Below are 17,106 nucleotides of genomic sequence, written 5' to 3' on the forward strand. Positions count from 1 at the left end.
AGCTACTATTACGTGTACTTAATCGAATATCAGGAGGTCAGTTTCCATCTACGTCTCCTCCCCAACAAAAGCCGATGCCACTTGTGGCAGTGTCAAACCCTCTGGAGGTTTCACAAACCAGCTGGTAAAGGCCTGAAATAAATTTCTTAACTCAAATGAGCAAGAGCAACTTGCTCCAACACCGCATTTTATGCGCAAGACCTTTGGAGGATTTATATCACCGCCGAATCTACGCGCTCCGTCTTATTCTCTACTTGCAGATCATTGATTGACGTTTCTAATTTAATACAGCACACATTGGCCAATAGTCAGTAAAACTTGGTCAAAAAGCACGAATCCTCATCTGATACAATGGCCAACGGCAAGCCAAGTAAGCAAACCACTTTGACAAGAAACAGTTTGACTGTGTCTTCACCGGTCATATTATTGTTAGCAGCTTTGCGATGAGCCATCTTGCTCTGCCAGAAACCGAGAGAACAATATCGGTATCATCGAATGCTTCCTCTAGAAATTAAACATAAGGTCTGAATTTATGAACTGCCAGCACTCGGCCAAAACCGGAAGTTTGTTCACGGAAAACGATACACAGCGGAGGTTTAAACCACTGCTACGTTTAACCTGTGCGCTTATAGTTTCGTATCCGCTCATACATGTTGGGATTCCCATACATGACACGCACTGAGCATTTTTGCCCATTTTCCGCCGATGTAACAACCCAAGAAGTATCATGTGCTCTAATACAGTACTCTGTACTTGAGTGTCTCACCACGAGGCACGACTACACGTAGCGAGCAAATTCCTCAAGTTCTTTTTAGACAAAGGCACTGTTTGATCAGCTACGACCCATTCCTTTGCGATTTATTTGCACTACATTCTTTCGAATGAAGCAATCCAGTAAGCGAATTTCCTGCATCAAAGTCAAAGTGTTCGTTACTGGCGAATAGCGTATCTAAGCGCATACACTCACACACCGCTCGCAAATGTTCAGTATGGTTAAACGATCCGACTTCCCGATCATAGGCAAATATATCCTAATAATAGAATTGTGCGTAAGCACGATGTTGTTTAAATGCTAGGGTCCTCAACAACGCCTCCGTCCGGGCTCTGCTTGACGCACCAAGCAAAACCATAACGACCAATTTTGACCTGCGGGGCGTACCAAAAGAGCTTCTACCTACTGGTAGAATTGGGCTCATAACTCGTCAGATTTTCTCGAGGAGAGACGGCGTAGCACCAATTTTTTACATTAAGTCTATACATGACTTGTAACATTTCACACCATGCCTAGCTCGAAGTCGTATGATAAATCTGAGTCTAGGACAAAGCTTAACGCTGTCAAAGGTCTTGAACTTTCTCGAAGGTTCAAACAAATCTATGACGCTTTTACTAGTGTCCATGTTGCACGACGCTTCTTAATTATCCACGGATTTTGTCTGCCCGCGACGCCGGCATCAACAGCGTGATTTTACCCCCTTAGCATCATAAAAAATAGGCCTCACTGATCATGTCCTTCACTTGACAGATTAGAGTTCAACTCTTCCAGTAAACACAGGGCGGCCTTCGGGGACTCGACGTATTTCCGTGAGAGGTTGTCGTCCACAATTACGTGAAAATCTAGCTCTTCGTACAACGCATTCGAGAGCAAAGGGGGTATGCAAAGTGCAGATAATCTGCACAAAAGCAGATGAAACTTTTGCGGGTACGTATAAGCTGCTCAGCAGCTAAAACATCTTTCTCTTCTTCCCAGCATGACTATGAATCACCGCTCATAAGCAACACCTACCCACACCGTATCCTACCCTCACCGCACAAAAGTCGTGACCCGCATCAAATGCGACACACAGATTCCTTTGACGAGATAGAGCTAGCCCAAAAGGAATTGGCGCGCCTGTATGTTGACCCTTCTAAGATGATATTCATTACCACCTCCGGATGCCATTACGGCGATTAGAGGTCTCAACTTTTGAACATAGTCCGCCATTTCTTGCTTCTCTTGACGGGTAGACAAGAACTTACAAAATACATGACTACCCGTTCACGCGGCGCGAATAGTTGCGGCATCTATCACTTCAAATCGCCCCATCTTTGGGACGCCTCTACTGCCAAAGTATTGCACGTAAGGGCCCATTCCCGCGCGCAACATCCTAGCTAGGAGTACACAAGCGCAACGCACTGCGGCTCCGTTTGGATCTAGATCGAATGCATGACTTCTCAATTTTTCTCATCCGAAGTGAGAAGTTTTCTGCGTCCCGACCCTCAGATCTCTCGACGCTTAACATCAGCTGCCTTACGATAGGACCCACTTGTTCCTCGACCTGCACCCAAATGAGTTTCTCCTGGACGTGCCTCACCATTGCATTCCGAAAACTAATAAGCGCCTCCAGGCGAGCGATTACTACGTCAAGCAAGTCCTTTGACCTCCAGTTCCCCGTTTCCATCAGGACCCGAAACAGACAAAAGCTTGTCAAGCTGGTCTATCCGCCCGAAGACAGGTATTTGATCATTTTACGCTCCATACTCGCTGTGGATGTAGTCTTTGCCCGAATCGGTCGTGTGACGACTCGAAGTACAAATGAATAGCCGTGCCTTTTTTTGACGCGGCGGCAACAGTTGACGTTCGTCACGTTTTCAGCAGCTAGGATATCAAGTCAAGTGCATTTGTGGCGCTTTCAGACGTGCGACTGTTTCTGATTAAACCAGACGCATCAGTTTGACGCAGCGCTTTGTGAATTCTTTTGATACTAATCTAAAATTGTACGTTTCTCTTCTCTCATAATGATACTTTCGTCATTTTCTATGAGCCCCTCTTCATAGATATCGATATATTCTGGTTCTTATGAATACTCACAATTACAAAAGTATAAGGGTTCAGTACAGTACTTGACGTAAATTATAATGTAATAGGATTTTATCTGTAACCAAATTTCACAAAAAAGCTTGGCGCCATTATATACGTACACCTACCTCCCTTTGACTGAAGAGATGCCGCCCACGACCTCGCGTCGTCGCACTCGCAGTGTGGTGCGGCTGGATATTGAGCAAAGAAAACGATCGCGTAATGAAAAGCTCAAGATGGCGTCAATTGCGGCTCTCCCAGTACCTGAGCGGCCACCGCAATTTGGCAACGGTGTCTGGGTTAACGATCGATACATGAGAAGAAAGAACCGAGAATACTTGCATGCAGTTCATGCAGCCCAGGTTGCGCTAGCTAGTGAAGAGATGCCTGAGGAGACGCAAAAGCAGACGGCTCGAGAGAAAGTGGAAGAGGAGGACAAAGAGGAGCTTGAGTCAGATAAAATTGAGAAGTCAAAAGGTGATCACAATGACTGTGCGCTTAAAAAGACGAAAAATTTAGAGCAAGACACGCTAGAAGAAAGGAAACTGGAAAAGATGGAATCCATATTATTTGAGACGGAGAAAAGTCGTGTTAGCCCTAGATTAAAGTCACCAGAGAGAGATTTAGTGGAAAAGTATGCTGTGTTTAAAGCCAAAGAGATAGTCGAATTAGAAAATACAAGTGGCGCTGAAGTATCGCTAAAGGAACGATCCCAAGAATCAAGTGTTATGTCGCCTTTGGAGACGATTGGACAGAAATTGCACGAGACAAGCGGCATTGACCTGACGCCAGAGAAGAATACACCTCCAGTACTTTCAGCAAATATACCAATTAAAAGTGTGGTAAGAGGAATTGCCCAAAGTAGCTCCTCAGCCTCGAACAGAAAGCGCATGATTTCATTTTCCCCTGAGCGTGCACCACGACCAGAGAATCGAGCTCTAGCATTAAAAAAGCTTGAGAAAAACCTTAAGACAAACGAGAAATTGCAGCAACGACTTCAAGCGCCTACACCAGTGAAAAGACCCGCATCAGCGCAGATGACATCTCCAGTGTCTGCAACTCAGATTCGACAACCCTTTAGTTTCACAAGTCCACAGCCACGTCGACCAATGACATTGACGAGTCCTGAGACCAAAAAAACAATGTCATTCACTATTCCGAATAAATTGTTAGCTAGTCCACTTCATCAAGATCCAGTCGTTCAAAGTCCGTATAGTGCCGCATCGAACTCACTTCGGTCGAGTCAGACGGAAGAATTAAATTATAATCCAACGCAAGAGAAACAAGAAATAACAAACGACTTGTCTTCAAAGACTGAGCATGCTGACGTTGGTTCCAAATCAAGCGTCGTGATAAAAAAATCTCATAGTATCGATGATCAAGACGATTGCTATCACATCATTCATGACGATGGTGAAGTTATTATGCAGTCTCAGGATGATGTGGGTCTGTCTCAAGAATCTTTAAGTATTGTTAACAGTCACGTCGACCCGTTGTCTCAAGAGAGCAACAACATGTCGCCTCTCGATGAAGCCACCGCGACTGCTGCTCAGGCTGATACGACTTTGAGAGCATTTACAAGCACTTCCGTTATCGGCGACGTTGGACTTTTTAATTGCGAGGTGGATGTTGAATACACAGGTGGTGTTTACGGTGAAGGTACGGACGGAAAGGTGACTGCAGCTGTGATCAACGGGCAGAAAATTGCTTTAAAGCGTGCGAAACCGTATGAAGGGATCCCTGAGCACGAGGCAAAGCACCGCGCTGCGCTCGAACTTCACTATTTGCGCCGCGTGCGTCATATGAAGGGTTTTCTGCAATGTCTCGGCTTGTGCGATGCAATTGAGCACACATGCATCGCGCTGGAGGTCATGGACTGCAAGCTTAGCGACTATTTAAGACGATACGGTGTGAATTTAGGAGGATCGAAGCACCGACGCTATACTCTCTCGTTTGACGATACCAAGGCTATGTTGAAGCAAATCTGCTTGCCTATGATTACCCTTCACGAAGATATAAACGTTGCTCATGGTGATCTTGCGTGCCGAAACATTCTGATGCGCACGCCGCCCGAGGGCTACGAAAAAAGCTGGGAACCAGACATTAAATTGTCAGATTTTGGTCGCATCAAACTTCCGTCTGATGAACCAAAAATTCTTGACTCCTCGTTCAGTTTTCACAAAAATTGCGACGTTGGTGCGTTTGGCCGAGAAATTTTGTATCGCTTGCTCGTTGGCGAGATCGTGCCAAAAGAGTTCATTGAGATGCGCAGCTTGCACAAACTGCTACAAGACGTGACGGTGACGAATGTCTCTGATGCTGCTAAAGCTCGATTGGGTCCATACTACAATCTTTTCATGCGCTGTACAGCATGGGGTGTGCGTCCAACATTTCGTGAAATTCATGAACACTTGGACGATTTAGAATATTTTGAAACTACCGAGAATGGACTTTTCCCGTTGAAGCCAGCTGCTAGTTCCGACCCAAGTTTCATGTCTCCTGTTGCCGAAGTAACTCGGCACAAGACTCCGACGTCCAGTGCTTCGAGAGTACAAAAGCGTGATACTTCCACGGGCCAAAGTTATCGTTCTACAGGGTCAAAGTCTCGATTGTTTGCTTCGAAGACCTACAACGACGCGAGCGTTCTGAATCCAAATAAACCTGTCAATTGGCTTAAAACACGTTCTGTAGGCGCGCAGCGGCCTACCTCGCAACAGCCACTGACACCAACCGCACATTCTTTACTAGCTAAGAATAAGAAAACTCCACCTTCTGCAGGCGCCAGTGCTGGTACGGGTGCATCACGGCGCTCGCTTCAAATTCTGAACCAGATTCAGCATAGGACAAACGAAAAGGGTCGCAAGTCGAATTAAGTCACAAAGCCTGAGAATACTTGCAGCTATTTTCTTGACTTCAACAAAGATATCTAGTGGAATATATCTAAGTATCAGAAAACAACAGCTGTTATGTTTGATATGAAGAGCTACCGTACGACCCTTCGTATCAAAAGATCGTGGTTCATGCGCAGATCACTATAGCGCTAGCGGTCTAGATGACACGCATGTACCATGCAACAATGACGTCAAAACTTTTACAGGGAAACGGAGAACAATGCGTATTGTTCTCGGACGCGGCCTCGTACGCTATCCAGCTACTTCTGGGTTTGGTAGCCATTGCAACGCTCTGGTACAAGCGCCACGTTGAGCGCCCGCGACGGCCATTGCAGATTTGGCTTATGGACATTGCCAAACAGATGATCGGCGCGTCAGTGGGCCACATAATAAATCTATTCGTATCCATTCAAATGCCACCTGTGACAGACGAGTGTGCATGGTATTTCCTCAACTTCCTCAGTGATTGTACGCTCGGTATGATTGTGAGTCTAGCGTTTCTTCGGTTACAACAAGAGCTGGCTTTCTCCATGAATTGGGTAAATATCCAAGAGAGTGGCGAATATGGTAATCCGCCGTCGTATCGAGTGTGGGCACTCCAGCTGATGTCGTGGCTAGTTATTATTGTCTTTTCAAAGGCCATTGTGGTTTCCGTGATGATAGCAGCGGCCACACCCCTCGGCCTCGTTGGTGAACTGCTTTTCCATTCATTACGTGGATATCCATTTACAGAGCTAGTACTAGTCATGATTGTGTGCCCAAGTTTTCTCAATATAGTACAGTTCTGGATTCAAGACAGCTTTCTCAAGCGCGATGTTAGTGTGCTGCCCACCTCATTTGCGCGGTTTAGACACTCATGTGAAGAGACTTTGCAAACTAGTTTGCTGTCTAATTCATACGAATAAGTAAGATAAAGAATATTAACATAGGAGCTCGATATTCGAAGTAAATATTTTATGCGGTAATCGCATCTCTTCTCCTTTAAACTTGACAAAGCGCCGCGGATTTCGTCACGTTACATAATGACACAGCATTTAATGTGGCTTAACTCCGATTCGATGTCAAACTCGAAAATAGTGGATACGCACATTTGATTGAAAAATTAAACATTGTTTTGCAAGCTCTGAGTGTGCGATCACTTTGTTTGCCCCTGGCCCACGCTTTGTTCGGGTTGTTGCTGGTGATGATGCGCATTGCCATCATGTGGGTAGAGTTGATGACCAGTCTGGCGCTCGAGATCGTCTCGCTAAATTTTTGAGCAAGTTTGCGATGAAATTAATAATATAGTCGCTTCAGATATATGCTTCACAAGTGAGTATTTTTTTGACAATAATAGCGCAACGGTTATTCAATGATCCAACGTCGTGTATTTTCAAGCTGCGAAGCGTTTTTTATGTTTTGATTGATTAAGTAGAGCAAATCCGTAATGTGGCGCGCTTGATCGCTTTCAGAACATCACAGTTTCGTCACGCTGTCAATTATATGTGATGAGCTGCGCTCTTTTTTCAGCATTAAGATTCACTCTATAGCCTGCTTCTATGTGTTTTTATATGTAGCAGCCCTTTGCATTTAGCGTAATTTCTTGCTGTCTGACAGCTAATACTTAGGACGTTAAAGCAAATCTTGATGAGTGGGATTTCATATCTTTGGATTGTGATGAACGCATAGGCTTTGTATTTAAGTGTAATAAGTCTCCAAAGCATCAAATGTGATGAGGCAATTAGTTCATGAGCTGTACACATCCAAATAAAATCAGAATTTTATTTAGTGATAACAACTGTACTCGTTTCAATGATGTGGCGTTCCCTTCGTCCCCTGCCGCTCTATACAGCAGCTCTTTTGACGTCACGCTTGACTCATAATTCACGAGTGAGTACATCTGCCGAAGCATCTTCAACTGAAGCTCATCCCCCTTGCCAACGCCGTTCTCCACGTATGGTTGTCGGAGATCCAGGTACAGTAAAGTCAAGTCTTTCGGTAATCCATTAGGTTTAACCATATCGTTTAAGATGCGTTTGCACGCAAGATGAAAAAGTTTACACGGGATGGTGCAGACCAGCTGTTAGTGATCGCCGACTTTGATCGAACGCTCACGCCGTATTACAAGCAGAATAGTAATCCTCACGGACCACTTGAACCGGAAAGCAGTAGTCATGGACTTCTCATGACTAGCACTGTACTCCATCCACAGATCTGTAAAGGGGAGCAAGAGCTGTTTGCACGGTTTTACCCCGTAGAAATATCTCCTGTATTGTCAACGTACGAGAAGCTGCCGCTGATGGTAGACTGGTGGAAAAGTGCGCACCAAATTTTGGTCGAGTATAAAGTGACCAAGAAGCAAGTGACACAAGCCGTGGCTCTTGGATCCTTGAGTTTTCGTCAGGGCTTCCATTCGCTATCGAAGCTACTGTATGACCAAGAAGTACCTATATTGATATTCTCAGCCGGACTCTATGACGTGATCCATGCTGCTCTTGAGCAAGAATTTGCTGCAGAGAAAAACCGCACTAGTGAATTTGGTGTTATGAAGGGGAATAGCAAAGTGTCGACACCTAGCAATATGCACGTGGTATCCAATATGATGCGATTTAATGCCGAAGGAGTTATCGAAGGCTTTGATGGTAAACTTATCCACTCGCTTAACAAAACTGCGCGCGTGCTACTGAACTCATCATTTTGGAAAGAGCACCATCTGGGGAGGCGTCGCAACGTGCTACTCTTAGGAGACTCGCGGGATGATGTCCGCATGGTCGAGGGTTTGGACGCTGAAGAGATCATTCGCGTTGGTTTTCTCAACGTGCATGTGAGTGAGAATCTGGATGAATATTTGGACCTGTACGACATTGTTCTTACCCATGATGCAAGTCTCATCCCGGTGCAGATGCTGGTTGAGCTCATCACGGCAACGACAACTATCTACAAATCCTTATAGATGAGTGCACTGCTACTTCATCGAGTTGTAGACTCAACAGATACCACCCCGATTCAGTGACTCTGTCCAAAATAAAAAGATTCTCTTGATAATAGAAGTCAATACGAAACTATGTCTGCTAATCTCGAGGTACTTGACAAGGAAGCGCAGGTGCTGCGCGCTGCTGTCAACGACAACCAAGTTGATGAGGCCTCTAGGATTCTCAACAAGCTCAAGGTATACGATGTGCCTTTCAATAGCATCGGATCCTAGTAATGTTGACACCATGCTCCGGTATGTAGTTGGCACTCACGACGCTACCAGCGCTGCCTCCCTGCGGTATCGATTCCCCTACCACAAAACAGGAGCTTCTACTTGCACGTACGCCGCATATATAAAAGTAATTTTGGATGAGTGCCTTCTCACGTCTACTTACATTCTAGGTCACGTACTGGAAAGCGCTACATTACTGAGCATCCTCCGCGAGGATATGACAGCATTTGAGCGCAATATGCTTCAGCTTAAGGTCTACTATAATAGTGGGCTGGAGCCATCTCCGCTGCACTATCCAATCCTTGGCACGCGATTGCTGCAGCTGCTTGTAGAGAACCGTATGGCCGAGTTTCACAATGAACTTGAACTACTACCTGAGCAGAGCCGTCAGGACCCGAACATCGCTTTTGCCGTCAAGCTTGAGCAATATTTGATGGAAGGCACTTATAACAAGGTGCTTGAAGCGCGTACCAACGTTCCCAATCCTTACTTTCCCTTCTTCCTCTCGCAGTTACTACAGACTGTACGCGAGAACATTGCTGAATGTGCCGAGGTAGCATACCAGTGTCTCTCACTCGTTGATGCGCAAAAGATGCTTATTTTCGACTCAGCTGCTGAGCTTAGTCAGTACATACAAGACGAAAAGCCCGAGTGGGTCGTACGCGAGAACCGTGTATGGTTTAAAGCGCCTGAAAAGTCTCTTGGTGCCTCAGACATTCCATCGTTGAGACTCGTGGGCGAGACGCTGGCATACGCGACGGAACTAGACCGCATCGTTTGAAAGGAAGTAATTTGAGAAAAAATCGAAGGATCTTTGGTTAACAAGAAGTCATAAGCATGCTTGGTACTTGTTTGTACCTGTTGTATATGCAAGTACATTTATTCTTTTCACAATGGGACAACTAGCTACTTTCTACAGCAAATATTGAATTACTGCTTAACAACTTTAGTTTCTCGACGCTTTTTCGATACCGGAGCACCAAGAATCCTGTCCAGCCATACTTGCGTCTTTATTGGAAGAGTCGTGCGTGACTCCCATACTGGAAGTTCTTGGTTGATCCACTGAATCATGTAAATCACATCGGGCTGTTGCGTTGTCACATTTAAGACCTCCCTGCGTTCGTGCGCTTTCTTAACCTGGAACTGACACGCTCGCTTGGCACGTTCACGCTCCCGAAAGATCTCAATTAATCGTCGCGGAATGTTCTCGTCAGGCTCCCACGTTAGTTCATTGTAGCCATCCCACTTAACTAAATACAAATCGGCTTCTTTCTGACGACGTCCAGCCGACATAAGGGAGCGTCCTTCCTTAACACATAAAATCGCCTCGACGACATATACGTCCTCCTCGTTAAGATCAAAAAGATCCTGGTCATCGTCAGTTGACGAGTCTTGTTCCTTAGTTTCTGCTTCGCTTTCCTCTTCGCTATCATCTAACACAATTGCAGAAGTTGGACTAGAACCGGGTTTCATTTTTTCCGAAGCAGCAAGTTTCACGTTAGTAGACGTCCCGGAAGCGTTCGACTGAACGGTTTTTTTCTTGTGGAGAAGGGAGTTGGCATCTGCATTTCCATATATCGCTTCATTTGCATTAACCTTCGTCACAACTATGGCTGAGTGTTTTTTTGAGTTCGGCTGAGAGGTATCTTTGCCAGTTTTGACCGCATTTTCATTCTTCTTTCCCTCAGCTTTTTTCTTTTGCCTCGGAATAGACTTTTCTTCTTCACGCTTCTTCTTCTTTTCTTCTTGTTCTTGAAAATTTCTCTTTTCATCGGAATCAGGTGCCCATCCCTTTGATTTTGGCTTCTCCTTTTTACCCGCACCATCTACCACATCACGTACTTTCTTGTCCTGCCTTCGTTCACTCTCCAAAGACTTAACTTTGCTGCGCTTGTCGGTATGCGGGGTGTTATCTAACGACTCTACTGAGCGTTTACGACTTTCTTTTAATGTCGTACGCGCACTTTTTAGCGCTACATCAATTTGTAACTTTTTCAGTAGCTCTCTCAAGTCTGTCGACAAGCCTGTGTCGTTGCCGTTATCGATCTCAATCCATTTGACAATCGCTCTATACTTATTTGACCCAAATTTTAAATCCTGACACATGGGCAATTCGCGTAATTTCTCAAGTACGTTTTGCTCGGACGCACTTGGTTCAGCCGTGTCGAAATTTATTTTCGGACTACTAGAATTCTTCTTTGATGCCTTTTTTATCGCTTTGAGGCCACGAATACTCTTCAAATTCGGCGGGGAAACATCGGAGTTACGACTTTCATTGTTCGCTTGTCTTGTGGTCATATCCTTCTCGTTTTCTTTACCTTTCTCCTTGTCTTGGGCGGTTGTATCTTCCAATCGTCGTTTTTTCTTGATCTTAGACTTTTCTTTCCGACGCTGCAGCATTGTCTTACGTTTCTCAAATGCCTCAGACACTTGCACCCACGTAGTGGCAAACGACTGTTTCTCGGTCTGCAGTTTCAATGCATCTGGAAGCGGCGGTGCCTCTAACAGTAGCTTTGCCAGCACATGGTCCATACTCATATGCAGCTTGCCAAACAGCTCCATCTGCTTGGAGCGTACTGGCGTGTCCGTCATGGGCCGAATTTGTACCGCATCAATCAGGATAACTCCAATTTATTTTTACAATATCCTTGATTTTGATAATCAATTAAAAAGTTACCGAAATTTAAGAACAAATTGAAAATTTACCAAAATGAAAAAGCTGAAATTTACGAAAAGTTTGGCCACAAAGATACTCTGGTCTCTCTCTGTCTACCTGCATTTGTTAAAGTATCACGGTTTCGCACTCATACAATCGCTCAAAGCTGAATTCTTTTTCAGACTGTAATATGGTTTCAAATCATGCATATTGATCCAGCCAAGACGCGAATCGTTTCATTTCGTTGCCACTTTCGCGTATATTATGGAAAAGAAGTTGACGGGGAGACCATTAGCAGTAAACTGATGAGATTGAGACCTGAGAGTCGTTCCGTCCGGAACATACCATATTCTTCTCCAGAAGCAGCATGCTAGTCAGTGGGCTGCCAATCCAGTTATCGATCGAGACGCCATGAATCTGTTTTTGATAATGTTTAACTATACGCTCACACATTACATTCTAGTTCTGGCTCCAGTGAACAGTGTTTGATGTTTGCTGCTTAAAGCGGCGTTATTAAAGTGCTTATAGGTGATATATTTTAAGGCGAGAAGTCTACGGCTCTGTATCACAACGACGAGTGCAATCATGTTTCCGGCCGGGGGGCGTTGTTCAGCAGTACGCAACCCAAATTTAGCACCTGATCCACTTCCGCCTTGTCGCTGCACACTTCTTACTTCCACAAGGTAATAGATCTTCGAAGTTGTTGTTAAAGGTTGGCAAAATTGAATGTATTTCGGACGCTCAAGTTTCAAATTTTGCACGAATCTTGGTTGCCATAAGCTTTATGATTCGTAGCAAAATCCTGGAGTCCCGTGAATCATTTGTGGATACCATTGCCATTGTTTCTTCGGCGCATCCTGGCATTTCATATGTGAGGAGACGGATTCGCTTTTATCATAAAGAGTTGTCGACAAAATATTCATTTTGCAGCAGTACTAATGTTCGATAGTCACACAGATCTTTAATGGTCTCACTGTAAAGGTTATCAACATTTAGTGACCAATTTGGACGATGTAGGGACTCGAAATTGCATCTTATAGAGCAGACGTTATAAACCGGAAAGATCGGAAGGGTAAAGACAATGCTGAAACCTGATCTTCCGTTTCTCATTCGTAGGAAAAAGTGCATGTTGAATTAATGTTGCATATTTTTTATCTGCATTGCTAACAGAATTGCAAGCAGCTTACACAACCAAGAGACCTTGATTTGCAATTGGGAAGTAATGTCCAAGATGACCTCACATTGGCTCACTCGTGGTTTCTGGACCGAGTGACAGCTCTGGATGCTGTCGAGCACATATATGGACACACCGGGGATTAAGCCCGGGGCCTTCAGCTTGCAAAGCGGACGCGCTACCACTGCGCCAGCATTATGATCATCTGGATTCTTTATACGTTGAGTCGATCACGTTAGACAACCTGAATGGTATTGGCCAATTTTCCGCTGCTGCATTTGCACCGTGTTATTTTCACCATGAAGGCCTTGCAGAGCCGAAGACTTATGATGGGCCAGCAGTGATTCGAAATTTGCTGTTTGATTGATCGATTCGATTGTATGATCGACGTGGAAGTCCATTGACGCATGAACGGTCGGAGACAAAGTTGGAGATTGACCATGTCATATGCATCTATCACAAATAGGTCCATGACATAATCGAAGCTCTACGTAAAGAAACTCAACATTTGGTGTCGAGATTGAGGAAGCGGTTGCAGGGCTAGTAGATGGCATAAGTCGTAAAAGTTCGTCGCAAGACTCAGAGAGTCACCCATCTAAGATGACTTCTCCTAAAGCGAATTACGGGTAGAGATTCTGGTCCGTTGCTTGTGTAATACTGTGATCATCTCGTGGGGGTGATCAAATCTGATTAATTGCGGCTTACAAAAATGGCTCACCATTGCACGAGGCAAGTGACAAGTGAGACAAAGGGATTTTCTCGCGACACATTGAACATTAGTGGTCCAAAAGAAGAGTTTTTACCCGGTGGCCCTTTGTCTGGGCTGTATTCTACATAAAAGAATTGAGAACCCGAAGTCATTATTGAATATTACATATTAGACACGCGCTGCAAGCTAGGGTGTTGAAGCAGAACTTCAAACTTCCGCGGGTTTACTTACCTCTTCTATTTACTAAATACTGCTGGCAGTTATGATGAGCCTACTAAACGCTTCACGTGAGAGTAAGTGACCTAATTCTTAATATCGGCGGAAGTCATCCATCTGTGGCTGCCTCTCGCGGGCTATTTTGGCTGGAGGCACGCCGGCTTTCTCATAGAGTCAAAGGCGTCCGGGGCTAAGGTGAGTCAGATCCTGAATTCGCTTTTTCGTCGCTGTTTCGGAGCCAAGGGTGGCTTCGCTACAGGTAGTAATAGAGGCAGTGCTTTGTCTACAACAAAGCTCTTCACGTACGGCTGGTATGTGTCGGCGCGAGATCTTAGTATGATTTAAGTAAGCCGACACAAACACGATGAGTGTTTGCATCTGCGTGGGGGGTTTCGGAAAATTACCCGATTACCAAATTGCTGCGACCGTAAACGGTCCGATGACATGCGGCTCACCTTGTGTTTATCGACTCTGTGTGGGAAGGTAAGTTACATTCAATCAAGTTCTATCCAAGATCGTATTCATCTGTTTTTGCCTGTCTCTCGCATTCGCATGATTTTTTTGTTTAAGTTGAATGCCACAGCGTCATGTATCACGCGCATTACGCACAATCTCATCAAAATATAAGCACTAAATTTGCAACGTCGAGTAGCCTGGTTGGTATTACCAAGCAACCTCTCCTCCACCAAGGCTCTAGCCACTTTGTGGCTATGATAAAGATACATGGATATTCCCCAAACCAATTATGTAAATTGGTTCGAATTTTTGTAAAGATATGCTTTGCAACATCCAGCGCAAGCTAGATGGGTGAGTGCAACATGATCTAGCATTGTGGTTTCTACGCACAGCGTTCCTAGAGAAATTTGTAATTCACACGTTCCATCTGACCATCTGCTTGTGGATGGCTGCCACAAGGTGGCAAGCTTGATAAAAGTTTGCCGCAGTATCTATCTCTATCGAGTATGATGACTACCTGCAAGCAATATTGGCGAAATATTTTGCAAAGAACAGCTTGGCTATATCTTCACCGGCGACACAATCACTGACAGCAGCAAAATGAGCCGTTTTACACAGACGTTCTACAGATATCACAATACTACCATTATTGGATGTGTACGCTTAGGTCAGACCGAAACGATGTCCAAATGCATCTGGCCAAAGGTGTCGCAGCATGCGGTGAGGGTTTAATACACTGGTTGTTTCGCACATGTGCACTTATGACTATATATAATTAATCATATTGGCACACCAATACATTGTGCTCGGCGAGCAGTATCTTTTTCAATCCGTAAGCTAAAAGAGGTATCATTGCCTCGAAAAGTATTCTGTCTTTGAAGTATTTGTCATGATGCACCACTACATGTTGTGTGACATTTAGGTCAGTGCTGAAATACAGCATACCTTAGGATAAGGCATAGCGTTACAGGCATCCAACCGCGTACTTTATTAGAGTTGAATCTAGCATTTTAGTTCCTTGCCCCCAAGGGTTCAGCAACAAAACTCATTCTGCGTCTGAATCGTGAGTTGTATGGATCGCCTCACCAATTGGCGACGTCATTATTGTGATATGTGAATTTATAGCCGGAGTAGCAGGAAAGCACATTCGCTAATACCATACATCGAAAGTACACCCGATAAAGAAAGATATATATCTTGCTATTCTCGGTGAAAAGTGTGGTGACGACGTCGCTATGCGCCATGATGCATGATCTGCATAGATTTCGGACGGTATATGGCTAAGCAAGTGCACTCCAAACATATAAGGGGCTTACTCTATTGCAAGTCCCTCCTTGTCATGAAGGGTAGCTTCTCTGCTGCAATTGTGAGCAGAATATGACTCAAAAACCACCACGCTTTCATGTGCACTAGAAACTGCTAGATGCAAAAAGTGCTTATTGCATTTGCTGAGTGTCACTGACGACGTGGAATGGAAGATCTGGATCCTGAAAAGTCTGTATCAGTACTTTCTAAGGATGCCTCTTTCAACGCGGATCAACTTTATTAAACATTCTGCTTAAAATATGTTTGACGAGGGGTCGTGTCATGTCGGTATGGTTTGTACTTTACTAGTGCAAGTAAATGGTCAGACCAAGCCACTTCCTCAAGTCCTTTTGGGCAGAGACACTGGCCAACCTACAAAGGTCTTTGTTTTCTTGGAATCTGTCCGCAGGCTCTACTTCTCAATGAAGCAATCTAAAAAGGATTTCTATCGATGCCAAGCGCACCCTTGTCTTCTTCATGAAAGTATATTTAATCACATCCACTCAAGTACCGCTCGCAAATGCTAAATGTGGTTTTACATATCCCAACTTCCTATGATCTGCACGAAGAAAGATGAATATATCGTCGAAATAATAGGTCTGTACAGCCGAATTACTAGACATCCAAACATCGTTCGTAGTGAAGACAGTCTTAGCGGCATAATCAGCCAATCCGTGACCATCTCTTTCCAAGTGATTAGCGCAGTGAGAAAGATACTGCTGTCTCATATGAGCAATCGATGATATTTAGGTTGGTGACACCAATTAAAGTACAGCCGACCATGCTGTTCTGTCGCACATCTTTATCAGAAATTGCCGTTTGCGTCGGGATCGTAGCGGTAAAATACTTATTCTAAGCGTACACAATTCAACACTGGCGTAAGACTTTCTGACACAGAATGTCGGTGTATAGTTTAAAGATTTATTTTTTTCACCATTTTGTTAAGTACTTTGTATGGAATGAATATTAATGACATCTCACTGTTCCCTTTGTAAGGAACATTTCCATATGACGCAAAATTTTGTTTACAGGAACTAAGTCAATCCTTTGGTACATCCCTCCCCCTATCCGGAGGTAACGCGTTGGCTACTTTCACACCTACGCGTCTGGATATTTCTGTAATGAACAAAAGGAACGATCTGAAGGATTCTTAGCGATAGTCTCGCACACAGTATCCTCCATAGAAGGTTAATTCATGATGGATAAAGAGTTCAATTTCTCCTCTGGAACTAATTGTACCATTTTGGTGAGTTTTCCGTCTTGCAATTTCTTGCACATACCCCCGAAGGATACATCTTCGGGCTCTTTGGTAGTGAGGGGGAATTATAACCCCTAGGACTACCACGGCCACTAAATTAACAATTGAAGTTATTTACCGCCACTTATCCGTGGTATAGTACGGCGAGCCCGTCATACGGTACTGCAAACTCAGTAATACTGTCAGACCATGACAAGAGTTTTTATCAGTGATACGAGAGACCGCCATAGTATTCACTTCCAATCTCCACCGAGCTTACAGCGATTCCTTGCCCTCTCAACAAAGTTTAAACCAGGGGAATACGACATCGAGTATTTGTTATTCGCCTCCAAAGAGCTAGGCCATGGAAACAGCAATATAAAATTGTTGGAAATGCACCAGGAACCTAGGTGCGGCTTGCATGTGACCCACACGCAACCCA

The 17,106-nt window shown here is 44.5% G+C and overlaps 5 protein-coding genes across 5 annotated transcripts; 4 read left to right on the forward strand and 1 right to left on the reverse strand.

The window, feature by feature from the left end:
• Window positions 1-2,982: 2,982 nt before the first annotated feature.
• PHALS_01949 (serine threonine protein kinase) lies at window positions 2,983-5,709 on the forward strand (the record flags this gene model as incomplete). The annotated part of the gene is made up of 1 exon (XM_024716436.1): window positions 2,983-5,709. One exon carries the CDS (start codon window positions 2,983-2,985, stop codon window positions 5,707-5,709), a length of 2,727 nt encoding a protein of 908 aa, XP_024582035.1.
• Window positions 5,710-5,912: 203 nt separating this feature from the next.
• On the forward strand, window positions 5,913-6,632 carry PHALS_01950 (Protein of unknown function DUF3661, vaculolar transmembrane; the record flags this gene model as incomplete). Its single annotated transcript, XM_024716437.1, has 1 exon — window positions 5,913-6,632. The coding sequence occupies one exon, from the start codon at window positions 5,913-5,915 to the stop codon at window positions 6,630-6,632; it is 720 nt and encodes a 239-aa protein (XP_024582036.1).
• Window positions 6,633-7,662: 1,030 nt separating this feature from the next.
• Window positions 7,663-8,659, forward strand: PHALS_01951 (had family ie; the record flags this gene model as incomplete). The annotated part of the gene is made up of 2 exons (XM_024716438.1): window positions 7,663-7,681; window positions 7,737-8,659. 2 exons carry the CDS (start codon window positions 7,663-7,665, stop codon window positions 8,657-8,659), a joined length of 942 nt encoding a protein of 313 aa, XP_024582037.1.
• Window positions 8,660-8,770: 111 nt separating this feature from the next.
• On the forward strand, window positions 8,771-9,692 carry PHALS_01952 (26s proteasome non-atpase regulatory; the record flags this gene model as incomplete). Its single annotated transcript, XM_024716439.1, has 3 exons — window positions 8,771-8,875; window positions 8,941-9,019; window positions 9,082-9,692. 3 exons carry the CDS (start codon window positions 8,771-8,773, stop codon window positions 9,690-9,692), a joined length of 795 nt encoding a protein of 264 aa, XP_024582038.1.
• Window positions 9,693-9,841: 149 nt separating this feature from the next.
• On the reverse strand, window positions 9,842-11,503 carry PHALS_01953 (Chromo domain/shadow; the record flags this gene model as incomplete). Its single annotated transcript, XM_024716440.1, has 1 exon — window positions 9,842-11,503. The coding sequence occupies one exon, from the start codon at window positions 11,501-11,503 to the stop codon at window positions 9,842-9,844; it is 1,662 nt and encodes a 553-aa protein (XP_024582039.1).
• Window positions 11,504-17,106: the final 5,603 nt, after the last annotated feature.

Source organism: Plasmopara halstedii, assembly GCF_900000015.1.
Source record: "Plasmopara halstedii genome assembly, contig: Scaffold_1651, whole genome shotgun sequence".
NCBI lineage: Eukaryota > Oomycota > Peronosporomycetes > Peronosporales > Peronosporaceae > Plasmopara > Plasmopara halstedii.